At 42.5% G+C, this 23,233-nt stretch overlaps 1 protein-coding gene across 5 annotated transcripts in view; it reads right to left on the reverse strand.

Annotated features, from left to right (window-relative positions):
- Positions 1–1,255: 1,255 nt before the first annotated feature.
- The window catches only part of PI4KA (phosphatidylinositol 4-kinase alpha), a 114,720-nt gene continuing 92,742 nt past the window's right edge, over positions 1,256–23,233 (reverse strand). For all 5 annotated transcript variants that reach the window (XM_069961112.1, XM_069961113.1, XM_069961111.1 and 2 more), the window contains 21 exons: positions 22,396–22,503; positions 22,145–22,272; positions 20,129–20,284; positions 19,888–19,967; positions 18,803–18,996; positions 17,991–18,081; positions 17,746–17,913; positions 17,483–17,536; positions 16,834–16,954; positions 15,597–15,726; positions 14,185–14,255; positions 13,247–13,319; positions 12,645–12,715; positions 12,186–12,292; positions 10,423–10,527; positions 9,948–10,073; positions 9,454–9,574; positions 8,310–8,469; positions 6,981–7,070; positions 6,812–6,895; positions 1,256–3,841 (listed from right to left, as the gene is read on the reverse strand). In XM_069961112.1, coding sequence (XP_069817213.1) covers positions 3,790–3,841; positions 6,812–6,895; positions 6,981–7,070; positions 8,310–8,469; positions 9,454–9,574; positions 9,948–10,073; positions 10,423–10,527; positions 12,186–12,292; positions 12,645–12,715; positions 13,247–13,319; positions 14,185–14,255; positions 15,597–15,726; positions 16,834–16,954; positions 17,483–17,536; positions 17,746–17,913; positions 17,991–18,081; positions 18,803–18,996; positions 19,888–19,967; positions 20,129–20,284; positions 22,145–22,272; positions 22,396–22,503 — 2,290 coding nt within the window. In that variant the 3' untranslated portion in view covers positions 1,256–3,789. The remainder of the gene's footprint in view (positions 3,842–6,811; positions 6,896–6,980; positions 7,071–8,309; positions 8,470–9,453; positions 9,575–9,947; positions 10,074–10,422; positions 10,528–12,185; positions 12,293–12,644; positions 12,716–13,246; positions 13,320–14,184; positions 14,256–15,596; positions 15,727–16,833; positions 16,955–17,482; positions 17,537–17,745; positions 17,914–17,990; positions 18,082–18,802; positions 18,997–19,887; positions 19,968–20,128; positions 20,285–22,144; positions 22,273–22,395; positions 22,504–23,233) is intronic.

The raw sequence follows: 23,233 nt of genomic DNA on the forward strand, positions 1-23,233 counted from the left end.
AACAGTAGGGTCAATAAGGCAGGGCCTAGACCATCCATGCCCCAAACCTGCAACACCTTTTAGGTCTTCCTTGTCTTCAGCAAGGTCCCCAGCAACGCTTCAGAGGAGAAATCCTGCCTGGGGTGTTGCTTAAAACAAAGAGGGCAGAGAGGGAGACCCAAGAGGCATCACAGGCACTGATGCTCTAGGTCCCGCCTCATTGACACTGTTCCTCTGGATTACAAATGTGTTTTTTTTTTGTTTGTTTTTTAACCCGAAAGAAGACACCATGACCAATTTGACGGGAAAGGACTTACCATCAGGTAACCAACAGTTCTGGTGATTTGGCGAGGGGGGCGGGGTGAGGTTGTGGGTGGGTATAAATTCTTTTAGCAGCAAGATTTACTCACACAAAAATTTTGCCAATGCGCATGATGAGCGTGTGCAGTTATGCAGTTGATGGCTACACTTTATGGCTTAGAGTACTAGAACACGGCCCAATAATATCTTCTAGATCGGCGCTCGTTTACTGGGCCTATTACATTGATAATCGTTTAACAAGGGCAGCATGGACATCATTACCAATGTCCTTGCAGCTCTTGCTTAAACTGCATACATTACCTATCCAGGCTGCAGGGCTCCTCTTGCTCTGTGCTTCTCCTCGGGTCCCCGCATGCTGAAGCTTCAGAGCGGCCTGTCTCAGGTGACAGGCCGCACAGCTAATAACTGGCCGCAGCAGTACCGGCCAGTGATTTGCTGAGCGGCCTGTCAGCTAAGACAGGCCGCTCTGAAGCTTCAGCATGTGGGACCCGGGGAGAAGCAGAGCACAGGAGGAGCCCTGGACCATGGATAGGTAATGTATGCACTTTGCAAATCGTCAGTTGCCGGCCGCGCACCGCTATTACACATAACGATGCATGGTCCGGTGCCCGACAGTTAAAGGGTCCAAACCTAAACAAACGATCAGCCGATGATCATTGTCATCTGCTGATCGTTGTGTTTATTAAACGGATCGATAATCGGCTGGATAAAATGTTATAATGGCACTCTATGGCTATGATCACACACAGTATTTCCATTAGTCTTTTTTCAACCAAAGCAAGGAGTGAATTGAAAACACAGAAACTGTGCAAATATTTCCATTATAATTTCCCTTGTCTGTCCTACTACTGATTTTGTTTAATTAAAAAAAAAAAAAATGACAGAAATACCATGTGTGAACATGGCCTAAAGAGGATCAGCTACTGTGCAACCAAGGCAGGATCAAACCACACCATTAAAAGACATAAAGCTTTATTCATGGAGATAAAGAGCAGAAACGTAATTACAGATACACAATATGCTAAATAAACAAGAACAAAAGACTGTCAAATAGTGGTCTCCAAGGATGACTATTCCTCTCTGACTTGGTAAAGACACAGAAATTTATCAAACATGGTGTAAAGTGAAACTGGAGATTTATGGCAGGATAAAGATACCATTGTATTAAAGCAATGATGAAATATGGTGGATAGAATATTGTAACCTAGAGGGGGGGGTCTAGTATTTTCTTCAGTTGGAGACATGCGCCAACTACACCCCTGACCAAGGAGACGTCCCACTGCATTCTATATTGACATGCTATAACCTCTGATGTAGATCTCTGGACACAGATGCATAGTGCAGCAGGGTAAGGTTCCAAAATATAGGTCAAAATGTAGTAAAAACTACTAAAAAAGGGTATATCCAGACTTAGAAAAACATGGCCGCTTTCTTCCAGAAACAGCACCACTGTTGTCCCAGTTTGGCTATAGGTTTTCAGCTCCGTTCCAATGAAGCAAATGGAGTTTAATTGTAATACCACCCACAACATGGTGGACAGGGGTGGCGCTGTTTTTGTAAGAAAGTAGCTGTGTTTTGTTTGTTTTTTTCTAATCCCAGATAACCCCTTTAAAAGGTTTGCTGACACACTCACCAGCCCCCAACCTCCTCAATAGGCAAGCAATAAATAACCCCAATAGTCACAAGAGACGTGACCCATTCTCCAATCCTAATAGCGTAACATGGCTAGTCAGTCTTAGAGCCATAGCCAGTGCATGCTGCCATTACAGTAAACGGGGGAACATATCCGATGCTAAGAAACTGTGAAATGTATATAAAGATATTCCTCTTATATATACTCCACTTGATAAAAACATTCGGGAATACATATCTTTTCACTATATATACAAACACGTTATCATTATACGGTATATATCTCTATACGGTATCTACATATACACACACGAGATCAGCATAGCTCCAGGCGCCAGTACTGCATATGCAGACATACGCATTTAGATAGAACATAGGAATAGTTTGACTTTTTTTTTTGTATTTTATTTAATTACATTGTACAGATTAAATACATGTCCGTAAAGTTTTTACACACACAAAAGTAAACTAAACGTTCTTCATTTTTCCTGCATGAAGTGGCTTCCTTGGTTTTGGAGGTGCTGTGCATTGTACAGTCCAGGAGAAGCCATTGGCTTCTATCACTGCTATGGCCGACAGAAGCACATTCTAGAGAAGTACTTAAAGTGACACTGTCACCCCCTTTGTGCATTCTGACTTCTCTACACAGATGAAAAGGGTAAATTTAACAGTTTTCATACCTTATTTTATATCATACGTCATGGTGCTTGTTCCAGTAAAAAGTGATCTTTTATCATCTGCAGATTGTGCCACCTGGACGGGGCTTCTCGACCGAAGTGCCACTTAGCCCTGCCCACAATGGCACTGTAGACTCCGCCCCTCTGTGACGTCATAGCCATCTAGGCCCTGCCCCTTAACAGCCATTGGAAGGGACTGGCCTAAAGGTCTAGGCCCCACCCCCTCTAGGTCGGCCCATACCTATGGCCAAGAGGGGGTGGGCCTATGAATAAGTGATGTCACAGAGGGGTGGGGCCTACTCTGACAATGTGGGCAACAATCACCATCACATATGATATAAAATAAGGTAAACTGCAAAATTTACCCTTTACAACCGAATAGAGAAGTCATAATGCGAAAGGGGGTGACAGTGTCACTTTAAAGTGTACCTATTGGTATAAAAAAAAACAAAAAAAACTTTTGATCGGTCCGGGTCTTAGTGCTCAGACCTGTACCGATCGGGAGATAGAGCCGGGAGAGGAGTGCAGCTGCAATGCATCCTCTCCCCGCTCGTAGTTAAAAAGAAAAAAAAAAAAAGTCAGGCTCCACAGGAGCCCATTAGAAGTCCAACTATTTTTTTAAATTCAGAGTGGAGAGTGGACGTGCTGCAACTGCGGTATTCTCCGGGTTCAATCTCCCGATCAGTACAGGTGTGAGCACTCAGACCCTGACCGATCAAAACTTTTGATATGTCTCTATGACAAGTCAAAAGTTTCTTATAACAGGTACACTTTAATGTGAATAACCAAAAAACAGGGACACCGGCAACGTTGCCTTCATTTTGTTATGTAAAATTCATAGCTGAATTTGAAGGTAATAAATATTAATATTTGGTGATTCCACCCACCTGGGAACAGTTGCACAAAATAACACTAAAATATATTGCACCTTAATCTTAGAAAAACAGAACTGGATCAGGATTCGCCTAGAAATGGATTTTGTACAGAATAAATTCGATAAGCCAGGTCAAAAATTGTCTACAGTGTTGCCACAAAGCAATCTATCACCTCCCGAGTCTTACAGCGTCCACACTTCACCCTGGCTACAGCTATCCCGAACCTGTGGATTTACAGAGTGCAGAGACACAAGACTATTATAGTTCACTACAAACACAGGAAGGATGTGCTGATGGGTGAGAGCTCAGTAAGGGATGTCATTCTGATAGTACTGGATCATGTCATAGGTTCGGCTCCTGTGGGATAAAGACATGAAGAAGGTGAGCAACACATAAGGGAAGGGGAAAACCCCCCCACAGATATTGCAAAAAATGTAAAATGCAATCTTGCTAGGGTAGACTAGCGGAGTTGCTGCAATAACCAATCATATTGCTTCTTTCAGTTTCAAAGGAACCTCTGAAAACTCTGAATCTGTTTACCTGTGATAAGTGCTCCATGTTTATACATGGATGCCTCTAGCCTAATATCAACAGTGCCTTAAAGGGGACTTATAACATTTATTGCTGGCAACAAAATCCTACACTAATTCATTTAATAAATCTTTATACTGGTGAGAGCAACTAGATCAGAGCTTGCAGTGCATTTACGGGGCATGATCAATCGCGTGGCCCCGGCCCAGGCCACACAAATGGTCGCTGGATTGTTCCAGCAGCAATTAAAGCGACTCTCTAGCCACTGTGGAACCCCCCCAAACTACTTACACCTTGTTGTAGCTTAGGTGAAGTCCTTTCTGGTGGTATGTTTTATAAAGCAGGTTAGGCTTTAATGAGGCAGAAAATCCAACTTTAGTAGCGGGGCTGTCGTGTCTAAGAGGCGGGGCGGAATCGTTCGTGCCCTAGTGCAGCGCCGCCTTTGTGGTGTTGCTGGTCGTCTCCCCCTGCCTCCCGTGCCGGCCCCTGCCCGCCTTCACAGGGTTTCATGTAAATGCACATGCAGCGTTTTTTTTAGCTCCGGGGCCGCTGTACTGACATGGCCGGGTCCGCACCGCCTCCTTTGGCCGTCTTCCACGCCCTGTTTAGTGACGCTCTCAGCCCAGTCCCAGCAGGCGCACTGACGCGACCAGCTAGACTAGTTTGATAAAGTCGGTCGCGTCAGTGCGCCTGCGTGGGATCCGATCCGATCCGATGTGCGCGTTATGCAATGGGGCAGGGTGGCCGCTGACAGGCATGCGAGCCGGGGCTGGGCCGAGAGCGTCACTAAACAGGGCGTGGAAGACGAACAAAGGAGGCGGTGCGGACCCGGCCATGTCACTACAGCGGCGCCGGAGCTCAAAAAACCCGCTGCATGCGCATTTACATGGAACCCTGTGAAGGCGGGCAGGGGGCGGCACGGGAGGCAGGGGGAGACGACCAGCAACACCACAAAGGCGGCGCTGCACTAGGGCACGAACGCTTCGGCCCCGCCTCTTAGACACGGCAGCCCCGCTACTAAAGTTGGATTTTCTGCCTCATCAAAGCCTAACCTGCTTTATAAAACATACCACCAGAAAGGACTTCACCTAAGCTACAACAAGGTATAAGTAGTTTGTGGGGGTTCCACAATGGCTACAGAGTCACTTTAAGATGCATCGATGCATCCAACGATCAGCCGATGACAACAATCGGCTGATCGTTGATATAGGTTTGGACCTATAATTGTCGGCCACCGACCGCACACTGCTACATGTAATAGTGGTGCATGGCCGGTGGCTGACGATTTGCAAAGTAAATACATTACCTATCCATGGTCCAGGGCTCCTGCGCTCTGGTTCTCCCCGCAGCTTCAGAACGGGCGGCTCAGCCAATCACTGGCCGGGACAGTCGCAACCAATGATTGGCTGAGCAGCCTGTCAGTTAAGACAGGCCGTCTGAAGCTGCAGCGCACAGGACCCAGAGAGAAGCAGAGTGCAGGAGGAGCCCTGGACTATGGATAGGTAATGTATGTCAGTTTAGCAAGGGTTGCAAGGACATCGGTAACAATGTCCATGCAGCCCTTGTTAAACGATTATGGGGCCGTGTAGCAGATTGGCCCTTCTTTATAGTTAATATTGGGCCTCCATCGTCCCGTGTAATAACACCCTTATCGGCCGCACATCTTCTTTGGACAGAGAAATGTGGGAACAATAACAATGATTTTACTGCCCGCACAAGAGATTAAGACTCACCCGTGGACTGATCATTGACACTTTTACATGGGCCGATTATCAGGTGAATAAGCTTCCTAGGAATGCTCAAGAATGATAATCATCCCGTCTTAAAGGGCCTTAAAGGAGAAGTGAGTCCATTTTTTAAATCCGGCAGGGGGGAATTTGATAGGGAGTACGAACTTACCTCTCCCCGTGCCTACGGTGAGTGTCAGGACCGGCTTCGGGACCCCCGCTGGAAGGCATTCCCCCCATGACTAGGGGGGGGGGGATGCCTGTCCCTGCTGATGGACAGGCTGCTCAACCAATCAGTAACTGGAGCGTCAGTGTCTGGCTGAGCAGCCAGTCCATCAGCCAGGACGTGACATGTGCAGCGCCGGAGATCCCAGAGAGGCAATCCGTGGCTGACGAGGCACGGGGAAAGGTGAGTTAATACTTTTTGTTACTTTCCCCCATGCCCCTGCCTTTTTTTAAACCCCCCCCCCCGGAGGCCGGCCTTCTCCTTAAAGTTGTCTACCGCTATATGTAATAAATTATACGGAAGCTAATAAGCTCCCTCTAGTGGCAGCTGCTAGAATATGAAAGCATTGATTATCTGACCCTCAGAATAGAAAGAACTCATGAACCTACAAACAGTAAGGCCATTAAAAGCCACAAGAATTAGGATAGATAAGTAAATAGCTTGTTCTGTTCTTCTCACAACTTCGGCAGCTTTCATGACAGTCCTCTCACAGGTCTGTGTCATGTGACGAGTCAGACTCATCATGTAACTCTATGGAGCCTAACTCTTCCACTGAAACAGAGCGAGAAGCAGACCAGGGTACAGCACGGTCCTCTCCCTGCCCGTCCTCATGATTAGTCAGGGTCTGAACACTCAAATACTTAGAGGGGGTAATTAAAAATTAGTTCTGTGTTTTTTTTGTAAATTATTTTCATAATGTTTAAAAAAAACAAAAAAAAAAACAACTTTTCTTCTAAGGCTTAGAGCACTGATACATCTACTATAAAAGTTTTTGAGACAGATTAATTAAAATAATCCACCGGCAAAGAAGCATTATGGAAACACAAAGGAAATATATCAAACCTGTTGCTGAGGAAGCAGTTCTGGATTATCTTCAGGATGAAATTTGCTGCCTCTTTCTCCGTCATGTTGGGACTAAACCTGTGTCTGGGTGTTACAATACAGAAAGAGATAAGTGACCAGGTAAGGACTGAGAAGACCTGCTGTTCTACAATGCGCATGGGTCACTTACTTCAGCAATTTTATTGTCTGTCCACGGAAGCAAGGAAGTCCTGTGTCCAACATGAGTGTGACCAGAGATACTACAGCATCCATGTATGGCCTGTAGTGCAAGAAAAGAAAGCAGACTAATGGATGAATAAGGAAACGAAGACATACATCAGTCTGACCTGTAAACTTGGAAGGGTAAACATGTGTTCCCCAATGTTACAAAGATTGGGAATTACTGTATTAGATGCTTAAAGGGAACCTGTCACCACTATTATGCGGACTGAACCACAAGTCATTGGTGCGGTCCCCAGCAGCTTCTTACTGCCCCATTATTCTTGATCGATAGATCTGTTTCTCTCAATCAAAGCTAATGGGTCATGTAGAAACTACTGGGGACCGCCCTGATGACATGTGATTCAGACAGCATAATAGTGATAACAGGATTTAAAGTGTGATGAGAGTGGTACAGGAATCTATAAGATTAAGGCCAAATTCATTATTCATTCGCACTGCGTTTTTTTGCAATAAACAACGGCCGTTGTTTGACAGTGGCCATTTGGCCAAATTCATTATTCATTCATTTGCACTGCGCTTTTTTGCAATAAACAACGGCCGTTGTTTACTGACAAGGGCCATTTGAATTGGTGTGTATACAACAACGGCCACAGTGTATACACTGCGGCTATTGTTCTCTGCTGAGACAACCAACATTTATATTTTGTCCAGCCGCTGTTTAGTGAACAGTGGCCGTACAAGATAGCTCACAGTGTAAGGTACGACTTCTGATCGTACTTTACATTGTGCTCTATGGCTAATTAGGGTGCGGGCACACCCGAATGTGCCCGAGTTCCAATTAAAAAGAAGTGATGTTCACCGGCTGATACTGTAGTATCGGCTGGGTGAACATCTGAGACGTTGGCCGTTGTTTGATACTTCATACAGCGTTTGGCCGAGTGTATTCCCCCACCAAGTTCACTCATGGTGTGGTAAGCTGTTCTCTTAGTCGTTTGACTGACATATGGACAGTTCTCCTGGATAAGTCAAAGGTTCTTCTCATATATATATATATTTTTATTTTTTTAAATATTTTAAATGTCTCTGTGTGTACTAGATAACTATGCTGAAATGTATTAAATTCAGTGTCCATTATACAGCACTTATATACAGAGCTGCAATATAAGGCAGTATGTGTGTTAGATTCCATCAGGTCTTGAACGCTGTCAGATTTGAAGCTAGGAATAGTAATGTATGCTGAAGTACAACTCTCCTTTTTAATCACATTTATACAAAAAAAAAAATAAAAATAAAAAAAAAAGACGATCATCTTTTTCCTTTCTATCATATCGCTTACCTGACGGCCAGGTAGCCACGTACACACATCTCCATAAACCACTTAAAAGGTGTAGCTTCCATTTTGCGCCCCATGATCATCACCATCTCATCTGTTAGTTTTATATCAGGCTCCCAGCCCAGGTTGCCCCCGGGCGAGCTCTCAAACATAAATCCAAAATCTGCAAATAAATAAAAATATTCAGCATAGAGTGGGTGACACAAAAACCATGAAGCAAACAAAACTACAGAAAATTATAGAACAAACCAATTCCTGAGGTATTCCTGTCTCAAATAACCTAGATAAATTTGTAGGGCTCAACAAGTTAAATTTTTACTGAAAGTACACTCCCCTTTTTGACAGCTTGTTGTCTGGGTTATCGACCACCCCTCTGCTCTTACAGCAGTGGTTGGAAATAGAGATATTATACATATATATTATAGCATCAGCGAGCAAATAAGGAGAAGGAACAAGAGGAGAACTGGTGAAACTAGGAACCTGAACAACTAACCATACTAATGTACCCTAACAACATAGCACAGACCTTACCATACTGTAAATGTTTCATACGGGACTAAGGGCCCCATTACACGGAGCAATAACCAGCTGAATCAGGTCAATTCAGCAGATTATCGCTCCGTGTAATAGAGAGAACGATGAGCTGATAAAGAAATAATCAGCTGATCGTTTCTTTAGGTCCAGACCTAAAATCATACGGCCGACAGCTGATGACGTAGCATAAAAAAAATAAAATATTAACTCGCCTTACCACTCTCCCGGGTGTCCTTCGAGGCCTTCCCTGGTGTCTGTAGCTCTGCCTTCTGTTGCGGTCTTTGCATTGACAGGCAAATCAGCCAATCCCTAGTCGTGGCCTGTGATTAGCTGAGTGGCTGTGGCCTGTCAGTGCAAAGACCGGAACAAAAGGCCTCAGAGGACACCCAAGAAGGTGGTAAGTTAAGTTAGTACTTTATTATTTTACACTAAAGGCAAGGGCTGCACGGACATAGTTAGCTGCCAGATAGTTGGTCTGGGTAATAGCTCAGTAAACGAGCGCCGATCTAGTAGATCAGCACTGATTTAAAGTTTATGATCGGGCCGTGTAATAGGACCCTTATACTGTAAAAGAAAAAAAAGGAACAGGCAGGTGGGTCTCGAGTGAACTAACCAATGTGGATGATGTGCCCCTCCTTATCCAGCATGATGTTGCCATTGTGTCTGTCCTTAATCTGTAGCAGGAACAGCAAGAGGCTGTAGGCCGCCATACTTCTAATGAAATTATATCGAGCCTGTGAAGACAGAACAAGAATATAGGAAGAATAAGGAATACTACTTAAGAAATTACAAAAATCCAGTGAAAATCCAGCTGTATGCTTAGCAGCCATCAGGCGACTCTTCAGCTCCCCATAAACATACAGTCATAGCAGCCAGACACAGATGTATTTGCTGGTAAAACGCTGCTTCCAGCCGCCGTCTGCTCATCTTCCCATTTATGTTACCTTGGTTGTAGGATAGTCACGCTGGCTTCCCCTATGTCTGTGGCATTTAGACAATTACCTACTTTGTATAGGCAAGTTTAAAGTATGGTTTTGGAAGCCCTCATAATTCAAGGAAAAATAAATCTGAAGGCTTTCAGTACACGGCGGTGTGGATATACTGTACCTTTTGAAATGCCTGAGTAGACTCATCTCCATATTGCCTAGTGAAGTAGTCATACATGCCAAAATCTGTCTGTCGGCCTAGCTGATCTCTTGAGGTGCAGTCTGGGATACACTCGATAACTCCACACTATAAAAGACAAAATATCCAAATGGGTTATACACTGTGCTTAAAGCGTGGATCTTTATTTTTATACAATCTTTATATAAATTGTACATTATTTTCCTTCAAATCAACTGGTCCCAGCAAGTGCCAGAGATTAGTCATTTACTTTTCTTAAGTACTGGAAGACTTGAGATTTTTTAATAGAAGTAAATTGCAATTATAGCTACAGAGAATAATATCAAAATAGCCTAATAATATACTGTATGTTTTGTAAGAAACAAGCAAAACTTGTAAAAAAAAACAAAACAAAACATTGCAATGAGGAAAACGATTTTTCTTTTAAATTAAAGTTGCCAACCAAATTTCTACTCACCCCAGGAGCTGTTGCCACTACTCTGTATGGAAAGACAAAGAGGTCAAGTCCAACCAGTTGAAATATGTTCTTGAATAAATCAATAATCTGCAGAGCCAGCATATCCTGCCAGGGGTAAAAAATGGGCACCAAGTTAATGAACTATGAACGGATAAAATCCCATAAAGTTACTGTCAGCTAAAGACTGTTGAGGCTATAGTTATTAGTGCAGATTCTTTTTACAGGGTTACCCCATAAACATAGATGCATAGAAGACTGTCGGCAGAAAAAGACCACTGGGTCCATCTAGTCTGCCCTTTTAGTATTTCCCTTCTCATTATCTTAGGATAGATACATGTATATACCAGGCAGGTTTACATTCAGTTTCTGTAGATTGACCAACCACATCTGCTGTAAGTTTATTCCAAGCATCTACTACTCTTTCAGTAAAGTAATATTTTTTCAAGTTGCTTCTGATCTTTCCCCCTCCTGTGTCCTCTTGTTCTTGAGTTCATTTTTTTCTAAAAACACTTCCCTCCTGAACCTTATTTAGTGCTTTAACATGTATAAAGGTTTCGATCATGTCCCCTTTTTCTTTTCTTTCCTCCAGATTCAAATCCTTCTGATATGGTTTATCCCTCACACCCTCCACCAGTTTTGTGGCCCATCTTTGGACCCTATCTACTTTATCAATATCCCTTTTTAGTTGAGGTCTCCAGAACTGGACACAGTATTCCAGATGTGGTCTCACTAGAGCTCTATACAGCGGGATCACAATCTCCCTCTTTCTCCTGGTTATACCTCTAGCTATACAGCCCAGCATACCATTATATCTACAGCCCAACATATGATTTGCCTTCCCCATCATCTGGTTGCCTCTGCGACCTAATTTTAGGAAATCACTACCCCTAAATCCTTCTCTTCTGAAGTCTTTGCCAACACAGAACTGCCAATATGATACTCGGATAAAGGATTCCCCCTCCCCAAGTGAATTATTTTACATTTGGAAACATTCTTCAGGACATTCTGGAAAACCTAAAGGGACTAAACACTATTTTTATGTTTTTCTTTAATTTATTACAGTTGACTGCTCTGCAGTGAACAGAACTGAAAGTTCAGACAAGGATGACGGAGCATGCGTTTCCACCAATGCTCAGCTCAGTAGGTGGACATGCACATTACCATACACTTTAAACACCCGTTGCCACTATATCATGAATACAATTGGATTATTTTTAAACATTGTTAAAATGTTATGCTTCTGAGGCCACCTCTGAAGTGCAAGGCCGCTTGTCAAAGATTGGCTGAGCGGCCTGTCATTGCAAAGACGTATCAAAGGCAGCTGGGGGAAAACCCAGGGGGACAGACAGGTAAGTATTACTTATTATATTCTATATACGCAGCAAGGGCTGCACGGACATCGCTAACAGTGTCTTAGCAGACATTGCTGCACCACTGTCAGGCCACTGTACCTTAAGATCTGCAGACGTCTTCTTGTGAGCACAGTACTCTGTTCTTTCATTTATGCCATCTTATATATATGGTTTGCTACAGTATTTTATTGTAAATACCAAACATGGTTTTGACTAGACACACCAAGTCTGCCGCCTCCTCCTTCCACAAGCTGACAGCTTTCCCTGTATACTCACTCATCTGTGTGTGGGTAGGGGAAGCCAGACTCAGATGCATATCAGAGCATCATAACTTGAAGTGGTGACACTCAAAGCCTCTTTATTTTATTATGGTAGAAAACGTCACGTCTTTATATATCCCTATCTACTCACTTGTCTGCAGTCATCTCCCACTTTAAAGATGGCCGCTTGCCAGCATATCTTTTTATCCCCATCTTCCTCTTCACTTTCGTCAATGGAGTCTGAGCGACAACTGAGACCTAAGAGTGGGAGAGATTAACACGTGAATAGTGTATGCAGAAGGATCACGGCATTAGATACTGCAGTGGTAACAAGGCCTACCTAATGGTTGCAGGTACCCTGGGAGTACTTACCTGTACTTGATATAGAGCATAGTATGATACAATTTTACTTCATTTGTATGTTAAAGCAATAATTGGTTGCTTTCTTGTTTATTTTAATGATTTGTTATATTTATTTATGTAATTTTATATAAGTCTACTGACTTGTCATAGTTTATCTATTATTATATGATTATTCTTATCACTTTGTATTTATGTATAACTTCAATAAAATATTGTTAAAAAAAAACAAAAAAAAAACAAGGCCTACCTTCCTTCTCCAGCTCACTGACTCCACATCTCTTCACCTTGAACTTGGCTAGGTATGGAGCTTTTGCCGCACTGCAAATAGAGTCAACAAGGCAATGAGATACATATATCCAATGACAAATAAAGCACACAACATCATAGGCAAATAGCTGGAAACTGCCAGCTGAACTTGCATTTTTAGTTGCAATGTGGAGGTACAACAGGCCATAGGCATTTATTACTAAGGTTTAGTGATCAATTATAACATAAAAGGCAAATTGTTGTGCCTCTTTTCTGGGGCCCTCTTCCTACCTGGCTCCCGGCTGGCTTCTCCCTCTGTCTTCCGACTTTTACGGACTCACAAGTCACATGGGGGGTTTAGGGGATCACTTATCACTAGAACAAAAGGTTCTGGCAAAACCACTGTGCCTCTTTTTTTAGAATGACTAGGAAGACTATTGTCATCTTTGTGTAAGGCTAAAATTATTCCAACCATGTTTCTGTCTTGAAGAAGCATGTTTAAGGAGAGTTATAGCCCACTGGTACTAACAATCTAAAAATACAATCTTCTGAGAGGTGAGCATACTGAATATATATATAAAAAAAAAAACCTAAAATTTTCACCTTTGCATGGGTGTTCCAGATTTATAGTCAATATCCAACACTATAGCTTCTGGGTTACTGGGTAGGTAACAACCTGAGAACAGGACACAAGATGAGAATATATTACACAGAAATACACCCCTGATAAACAGTTACTGGGTTATGCTGAAAACACAACATTATTTTCTATTTACTGGTGGTCCGAACAGGGACGGCCATTGGGGTGTGCGACCTGCGTGCTTGCACAGGGCGCCTCACTCCCGGCCAGCTGGGGGGCGCTCCAGCAGGCAAAGAGATGCACTGCACATCTAACTACAAATAGAAGTGTATCAAGATTTAATCGTTTTTGGGGAGGGGGGGTGGTGGTGGTAGTTGTTGGTCGGGGGCCCCCACGGGCAGAGAGCACTGTGTCAGACTGGAATAAATACAACACTTCCTGCAGGATATATAGTAGCTTAGAAGTATGAGAAGACTAAATAGAAGTAAATTACAAATCTATATAAAACTTTCTGCCACCAGTTGATTTGAAAGAAAAAAAAAATTCCCCCTTAACTATTCAAGGTACTGTACTGGTACAGGCTCTAACTGTGTCAGTATAGTGCCTCCGCAGGGCCACTCTCACGGCTCTACAACAGCCGTCAGATGTCATTTTCTCCCAGCTTCTTGTTACATCATGGCACGGTTCCTGCAGCACCATGACCGGGCTGATGAATTACCCGCTCAGCCAGTGGCGGTGTCCTGCCATAGTGACTGATTGGCTAAGTGGGCAATCCATTGGCCTGGTTGTGATATTGCAGCAGGAGTCAGAATACGGTAAGGCTGCGCTGCGGGAGCACAGGGATGGGTAAGTATACATTCTTTATTCTGTTCCCGCACCCCCTTGCCTGCAGGACTTCTCCTTTAAACAAATTTAATCTTTTGCAATATTTGAAAAGCTAAAATAAAAAAATGAGTATTACCTGGCTGCACCTTTACTTCAGACAGGGCATTAAGACAAGCCTTCTTACGTTCTTCTCCTTTAGGGTACGGCCTGGTGATAGAAGAAGTAATAATTGTAACTCAGCTGTATATACACACAAATGAGAAAAGAAAAAAAAGGGGGGGGGGGGGGGGGTTCTTGCATATGGTAAAAACAAGGAAAACACATGCCACAAAGAAAGAGCTGTTTTCTATGGCTGTCAGGATATGCTGGGTCTGTAACCCAGAGATAAAAGGACCATAGAGTACCAGTCCCTGGATTAAAAGGGACTGACTGGAAAATGACAACACTTAGTCCTTAAGAGTGTTTTATTGTAGAAGTAATGAGAATAAACTCTTTTCCCCAGATTTACATAGTTTTTTGCGCTCCATTTAACTAATGAGTCTCATGGGAGAAGTTTGCATGGCCCCCATGTCACATTTCCCTGCACATTACTGACTAAGCAATGACAATAATTACACGTCAATGACAGATTTCTAATCCATAAGGGAAAAGGTGCGGTGGGGGTCAGTGATGCATGTAACATGTCAGAACCAGGTGGCTTTCTACAAGTTTCCACTTCAAAATAAACCACTTGACAATTAATCATCTTCATATGTCTTACTGGAACATCAATCTCAGTCTGATCTGAGCTTTAAAGAGGTAGCTCACCAATTTTTTTTTTTCTTTCAAATCAACTGGTGCCTGAAAGTGCCAGAGATTTGTAATTTACTTCTATTAAAGAACCTCAAGTCTTCCAGTACTTATCAGCTGCTTTACGTCCTGCAGGAAGTGGTGTACTCTTTCATGTCTGACACAGTGCTCTCTGCTGCCACCTCTGTCCGTGTCAGGAACTGTCCAGAGCAGTAGCAAATCTCCATAGAAAACCTCTCCTGCTCTGCAGACTGGAAAGAATACCACCTCCTGCAGAACATATAGCAGCTAGTAAGTACTGGACTGAATTTTTTTTTTTTTTTTAAATAGAAGTACGGTAAATTACAGATCTCTAGCACTTTCTGGCACCAGTTGATTTAAAAGAATGTTTTTGTTGCTGAAGTACCCCTTTACTAAAGTATAGAACGTAAATAAATTAACGTGTAGTGGCAACCTTACCATCCAGGAGGGGCATGTTGCTGGGGGGCCACATTTCTGGATGTGTAGGGATCCACATCCAAGTACACGGCTTACATTTTAATAGTAAAGAACTCAGAATGTTAGTCTTTCCTACATGTGTGACAACTTCTGGAAACTATGTTGCACCACTGTTCTATGCAATTGGATCAACTGGTTATTTTGCTCCTATTCTAATCTATCACTGGATCCTGACACATGCAAAAAAGAAAAACGTAGTGTGAACCCAATCTAAGACATTCTTTAACTCACATAATGATGCATAGGATGCAACAGACTTACTTAATAATGGCAGATACATTGGTTATTTTATTAAAAAAGTCAAACTCCCGCTGGTAGAAGTCTTTTGCAGGCCCTGACAGGGATCCAGTGATTTCCTCCATGAGCTGCTCCAGCAGATCTCCAATGTCAGCTGTAGGTGAAGGCAAAATAAGGTCAAGAGAAGCCATTACAGCACACTGAGGGGCGAGATGTCACAGAATAAACTAGAACAGGTATCAATTTTAATAAAGGTTTTAAAGGGATTTAAACAACCTATTTACCAAACTATGGACAACACAGTTTCAGTAGCCATGTTTAGTGTTGTAAGACTAGCAGTAGGATACACCTTCCTTCTAAGGTGTGGGGGATCCAGTAGCGGATTATAATAGGCCCATTTCAGGCAGTAGCCCGGCGGCCCTGAGCTCCTGGGGGACCCATGGCCACCCAACAGACGTATACCTTCAGTGGTGTATTGTCTCCTGGCTACAGTTCTGCCACAATTTGCAAAAAAAAAAAATCACAGTATTTTTACCACAATTTTGCACAAATCAGAGCAAACGTGTAAGCAGAAGACATTTCAGTAACATTAAAGAACATACTGAAGGACCTTATCATGTGACTGATGTCACCACAGGTCCTGTGCAGTCTGCACTATGGAGGAGTAATACTAAAGATATAGTTACAGTGGGGTACGGGGGCCCAGGCTTGGTGAACAGCCCGGGCCTATGGTAAAGTTAATCCGCCCCGGGGTGATCCACAAGTCAAAAGTTGTTTTTTTAAATGACATTAACGCTATAAAGCATACCTGCACTTCCAGGTTTATTGAGGATGAACCGCCATGTGTACGTGAGTAACAGTACTAAAGCTGGTACCTAAGTAATGTGCATAGGACAAACTTTTCTCCAGCTTCTCTCTGTAGGCTCTCAGCGGTCCATGAGCTAGTGGGTGGAGAGTAGCTGCACACACAGAAGAGGATTCTGCTCTCCTTCATCTCTAAAGTACACCCTCAGAAGCAGCAGCAGCATAGAGCACATTATAAAGCTGTCTAAACCAGTCTAAACATTAAACGGGAACTATCAGCAGGTTAGAGGAATCTATCCTGCTGATAGCCCCCTATTGCGCATGGGGTGCATAGGAGGACAGTATGTCTCTTACCACATAACATTTCTCTGATATTTCATACATTTGTGTGTTTTATCGATTTATAAAAAGTTGGTTCAAAGAGTAAAGGTAAACTCTTAAGATGAATATTACGTACGGTCCTTTTGGTGTCCTTCTTCATCTAGATAAATGTTTGTCTTCATGTTCCAGATAAACTGATGAGCCAAAAGCTGGGACTTTGCGGCTGCCCACAGAATGTATTCCCGAACATATCCCATCTGAGTGCACAAAAGACTATTTTATTAGACGTTCAGCTAAGAACACAGCTAAGTTAGAATACAAAAAAAAAAAAAGCAGCAAATATCCACAAAATCCAAAAAAGTAGCAAATACTACTTGTCCTGATTTTCTTCAGATGGTTGTACACAATATAAATTATACACATTTGTACAAATTCTACAAATAACCTTTATTTGGCTTCTGTTTATTCACTCAAGATTAGAGATCAGCGAACCTCCAGCATACTTAAGTCGATCCGAACCCAAACTTACGGCATTTGATTAGCGGTGGCTGCTGAACTTGGATAAAGCCCTAAGGCTATGTTGGAAACATGGATGTAGTCATTGGCTGTATCCATGTTTTCCAGACAACCTTAGAGCTTTATCCAAGTTCAGCAGCCCCCGCTAATCAAATACCGAACATTCGGGTTCGGATGGACTAGAACCCGAACCCGGATATCTACTCAAGATCATTTGACAAAATTTTGGGAACTCAATCAGTGAAATAAATCGGTAAGAGGAAACTCACCTTATCATACCTCAGAGCTTGGACGATTTGTGGAATGTAAAAAAGAATGGCATCCTGAAAATTAAAAATAACAAAAAGAAACACAACACACAAAAAGAGCAAATTAGGAGGTTAAGGGCTAAAGACAAAAAAAAAAAAAAAAAAAAAGCAAAACATTATGTGAAGAAACAGTTGGGACATAGCGAGAAATAAAAAATTGAAACGTAAGCATAAACTTTAAAGATTAGCAAGTTAGGAGAACACTAGTAACACAGAGTCATTACCGGAGGGAATGATCGCAGTACTTTGACCCCGTATTGGGCAGTTAGTGGATGTGGAGGGTACATGCTGGAAAAATAAGACAGTCCGGTAGGTGGGTCTGTTGGTGCCCAGCATAGAATATGGCTGAGCTCCGGAGCGTCTGCATCTATTGTATGCCATGTGACCAGATACTGCAAGACAAAATTAGTTATTAAACATCAAAAGAAAATACTCAGAAGTTACCACCTCGGCCTTTTTCCACACTTACTTTGATTGCCTCTGGAATGTCACTGACAGCACCCGGGTCCAGTCTCACCAGCCGGGTCACTTCTCCAGCAATAGCTTCAGTGTTTTTAAATCTGCAAATGAAAGATTCTCCTTAAAGGGGTACTCCAGAGAAATTTCTTTTCTTTCAAATTGGTGTCAGAAAGTTAAATATAGATTTGCAATTGACTTCTATTTAAAAATCTCAAGTCTTCAAGTACTTATCAGCCTCTGTATGTCCTGCAGGAAGTGTTGTATTCTTTCCAGTTTAACCCAGTGCTCTCTGCGACCACCTCTGTCCATGACAGGAACTGTCCTGAGCGGTTGCAAATCCCTGACACGGACTGAGGTGGCAGCAGAAAGCACTGTGTCAGATTGGAAAGAATACACCACTTTCTGCAGGACATACAGCAGCTAATAAGTAGGGGAAGATGTGAGATTTTTAAATCAAAGTAAATTACAAAACTATATAACTTTCTGACATCAGTTGATCTAGAAGAAGGAAAAAAAGACCCTTTAAACTACCAATGATAAAACATTGGAACATAATATATTTATTTTCATCTTTGCAAGTAATACTATGTGTTCTCCAGTGATAGTGTAGGTTATTAATAACAAACAGTCATTCTAAGTAAACTGGTCCTTTCAAGAGTCTGTAAGAAAAATCTACATATACGAAGACACATATCCTCTCAAACAAGACATACTTGTTTTACTTCATATTATTTGTCAGTAATGTGGCCTTTCAATTACAGCTGGATGTTTTAGACCACATTGTAAGCCTATTCCTGAACATCTCTTCTCTGTAACGTTTACCTTGCTGGTAACTGAACTGCTAGATGAGGAGCAATGCTCCACGCCAGGTTCACATTATCTTTCCATTGCTTTTCACTAAGGCTGATATACTTAGATCTCCAATTGGCAACACTGTTCTCTCCTGTTTGATCCAGCTCCAACTCTGGAGCAGACAGAGGGTTGTACCATGTAGTCAGGCGGTCAATCTCAGTGGCCTAAAAGAGTCACAAAACACAATTTGGTTAAAAAAGTACATAAAGTGTCTGATTAAAGGGACTGATTAGTTAATCAAATGCACCAAATTACTGCCACATACATGTATGTCAGCTGCACCACATTTGAGACACCTAATGCTGCTCACTATACAAGGAGGGGGGGGGCTTAAAGGGGTTTTCTAACTTAATCAGGGACAAGTATGAGATGGTGGTGGTGGGTGGGGGGAGGTAAAGGGGATTTCGGCCTCCTTGCTCCCCAGCTTCTTAGTTATGAGTGGAGTGTCAGACTGGTACGTGCCTGCAGCTTCATTGAGCCAAGAGCTGTACTCAGCATTCTGTGGCGGCTCCATAGAGAATGAATAAAGATGTTGGGCACGCGCCATACCGTGGCTCCATTACTAACCATAACAAAAGCGGCAAGGTGCTGATCTAGAGATTTCCAGGACGCACGGAAGCTTGGGCAAGAAAGTTAAATCAGAAAACCCCTTTAAGAGGGGCCACTGTGCAACTTTAGAGAAAGGTTGCAAATTTTAGTGCAAATATGTCAAAAACCAAAATTTGTGCCTTTTCAAATCAAAATACTGGTGCAAAGCCATTGATACAAGTCCCTCCCCAATCTATAGCTAAGCTGTCTAAATTATTCACTGTATAAACATATCTGCTTCTGCGCTATTTATTTTGTACACTATGACTGAATAGCTGGCGGTCTGTATTAATCAGTCACAGATACAAAGTACTAAATCAGGACTTGTATGAGCAGAAATCTGCGTGACATGTGCACACGTGGGAATCCTAAGCAGTGTTTTATAGGCTGAAAATAAGCACATTGAAGGTTATTACATTAGAGACCCTATGCAGCTACTTCAAAAGAAACTACATTAATATACATACCAGGAGGGATAAAAGCAGGGTCCGCCGCTTCATGTAGTACTTGTGTAACTGGGTCCCCCGGTTTGTCTTCTTTGCCAATCCTGAGAACAAATCAATAATTTAAAAATTATATATAATACACACATACCTATATATACACATAATATATATATATATATATATATATATATATATATATATATACACACACATATACACACACACACACACACGGGAACTGTATAACAAGTGTTAACTGTACCAGATTTTTTAGAGATAGTAGACATGCCACTGGATAAGGGATATGTATTTATCCAGCCCTGAGCCGTCTGTTGCCGAGAGCCCACAGTTACATCCAGATTGCTGCGCGTTACATCCACCATTACAGACAGGCTGTTCACTGAGGGATCCTGATTATCTGTAGGTGAACAGGAACCACAGCAAAAGACAGGGGTCAGTATCTATCAAATGTAGATGCATACTACAAGAAGTTTTGTTATAAAGTTTGGAATCTATCATAACAACAAGCAATTCAACAGCATAACAACAAAAAACAACAATTATAATAATAATAATACTAATAATATTTATATAGCACTAACAAATTCAGCAGCACTGTATGAGGGTACATAAACAGACATTATAGAATTACACACTGATTAAACAAGAGGAATGAGAGCAAAAAGATTACAGTCTATGACGAAGAGGCTTAAGACAAAAGGCAAAAAGTGCTTTATTTGTATAGTGTAGTTAGGCCTTATTCACACGTGCCGTTAAGTGGTCCATGATCATGGACAATATTATAGCCCATTGCTTTCTACTGAGCTATTCACACGTTCGGTTTATTTTCATGGACCCGCAATCCATTCCTTGAAAAAATAAAAAAATGTCATAACTAGGGCGAAAACTATGTGATCCATTTTTTGCAGATTGCACGGATCTGATATCTGTGCAATCGGTGAAAATTACAGATGTGATGTAAGTGTAATTTAAAAATCTTCATTGTTCTCTATGGAGAGGGGAGGGGTGGAGGGAGATGAGGCACCAAAACAGGACAACAAAGAGTTTACAGCTACATCACTGGGCTATCTCCTCTCTGACCTCTGCATAGAGGCTTTCACAAAGGTCCTGCTGTGCAATCCTTTGTTCTCTGCTGCCGAGTAATCTTTCTCCTCCCCCCTCCCCTCTCTATAGAACAGACAGGGGCACGTCTGATGCAACAAGACGTGACTTCCTGATAATGAGCAGTGAATAAGAGAGAGGAGGGAGGGGAGGGGGACCTGGGGAAAGTCTTTTTGAATGCAGATACCGGCATATTTGCCTAATAAACCCAATTACAACGTTTCTTAAAATTGCCTGTACTATTGATTTTTGCAAAAAAAAAAAAAAAAATTACAGTGACACTTTAAAGATGTAGGTGTTTGAGTCTAAGGGGCACATTTATCAATGTGCGCTTTTTGTACGCCCGATCAATTTTAATTTTTTTCAGGTATTCCGCCGCTTGATAAATCCAGCATAACAAAGGCTGCTGTGCGACAGGCTAATCTGAGCTGGTGTAGATTTTCAGTCTGTTTTTGGTTAATTGGGGCACAAAAATTGATCCCTTTTGTACTTTTCCTGGAGGGCGCCAATGCCAGAAAACAGTTCCAGAAAATATAGAACATATTCTATATTTGTCCACAATTCTGGCACGGATTCCCCAAAGAACCCCATAAGGGCATCCAGAATTACAGAACGCTCCGGATGTGTGTCCAGAATCTATCTGGAATTCCAGGTGCATTGCATAGCCGCCCAAGCTGCTACCAGGTGCTAAGGCTGGCCCTTTAACTGTATGCGCTCCTAATCAGGAGTATACAGTTATACATACAGGTAAGCAGCAATGTGGTTGGTCAGCATTGGTTTCCAACCTTCTCAATCACTTTTGTGGCAGGAGGCAGCATTATACCTTCGGCCACAAGAAGTCACTTATGCAGCCAGCAGGCGAGTATGTTTTTTTTTTCTCTTTACTTCTCCATTTTCATGGCCAGGAAACACTGAGGGATTCCTGAAACCTCTTGAAAGGCTTCAGGATCAGTGTTTCCTGGCCATGAAAACGACTACAGAAATACAAGGAGCCCGGCTATTAATCACATATACATATTACATTACATATAAATAAACCCTTAAAGAGCTTTGCTTTCAGCTATACAACAGGAGCATTGGCTGTTTGCACTGTTACACATATAGGTAATGAGTAAACTTATACTGTTCATTGGAGATCATCCGTAAAGGACCTCACCTGGAGGAACCAGCTGATTGGCTGTAAGGTATTTCTTGTCGGAGAACATGGCAGTCCAAAACTTAATCATAATAGTTATATCTTCACGGAGCTGCTTCTCCGACTGTGTTGGAAATTTAGGAGGGGAGCTATAGAAAGACAAAGAAAGTATGACAATCATATAATAACACTATCAGCATCATTGGGACAGATATCTCATCAAGCTCTGTTCGCTTCTATGTGAAAAGCAGATAAAGTCTTCAATGCTGTACCTGAAGTAATCAAATGCTGTTGAGTAGATTTTTTCTCTAAGAACATTACGGATGGTGGCATTGGGAACCACATCTGCATGTAATAAAGACAGCCCTAGAATCAGCAGCCTATAGAAAAGATGGAACATAAAAGAATTAAAGGGGTTGTCCGGCGAAAAAAAATTATTCACAGAATAACACACATTACAAAGTTATACAACTTTGTAATGTATGTTATGTCTGTGAATGGCCCCCTTCCCCGTGTCCCACCACCCCCACCCGTGTACCCGGAAGTGTGGTGCGCTATACATTACCTGTGGCGTGCCGACCACGGTCTCCGATCGTCAGCAGTGACGTCTTCTTCGGGAGCTTGGCGGATCTTCCCGAGTGCCGGCCGCCCTCTGCAGCGTCATCCGAAGCTCAGCCGCGATTGGCTGAGCATAACTGTGCTCAGCCAATCGCGGCTGAGCAGCTGATGACGTGGCCGCGTCATCAGCCGCTCAGCCGCGATTGGCTGAGCACAGTTATGCTCAGCCAATCGCGGCTGAGCTTCGGATGACGCTGCAGAGGGTGGCCGGCACTCGGGAAGATCCGCCAAGCTCCCGAAGAAGACGTCACTGCTGACGATCGGAGACCGTGGACGACACGACATGCGGTGAGTATAATGCACCACACTTCCGGGTCTAGCGTGGGTGGGGGGAAACACGGGGAAGGGGGCCATTCACAGACATAACATACATTACAAAGTTGTATAACTTTGTAATGTGTGTTATTCTGTGAATAATTTTTTTTCGCCGGACAACCCCTTTAAATAATATTTTAGTAATAAGAAAAGACAATTTTTTTTTTTTTTTTTAAG

The sequence above is a fragment of the Dendropsophus ebraccatus genome, chromosome 3 (assembly GCF_027789765.1).
Source record: "Dendropsophus ebraccatus isolate aDenEbr1 chromosome 3, aDenEbr1.pat, whole genome shotgun sequence".
Lineage (NCBI taxonomy): Eukaryota > Metazoa > Chordata > Amphibia > Anura > Hylidae > Dendropsophus > Dendropsophus ebraccatus.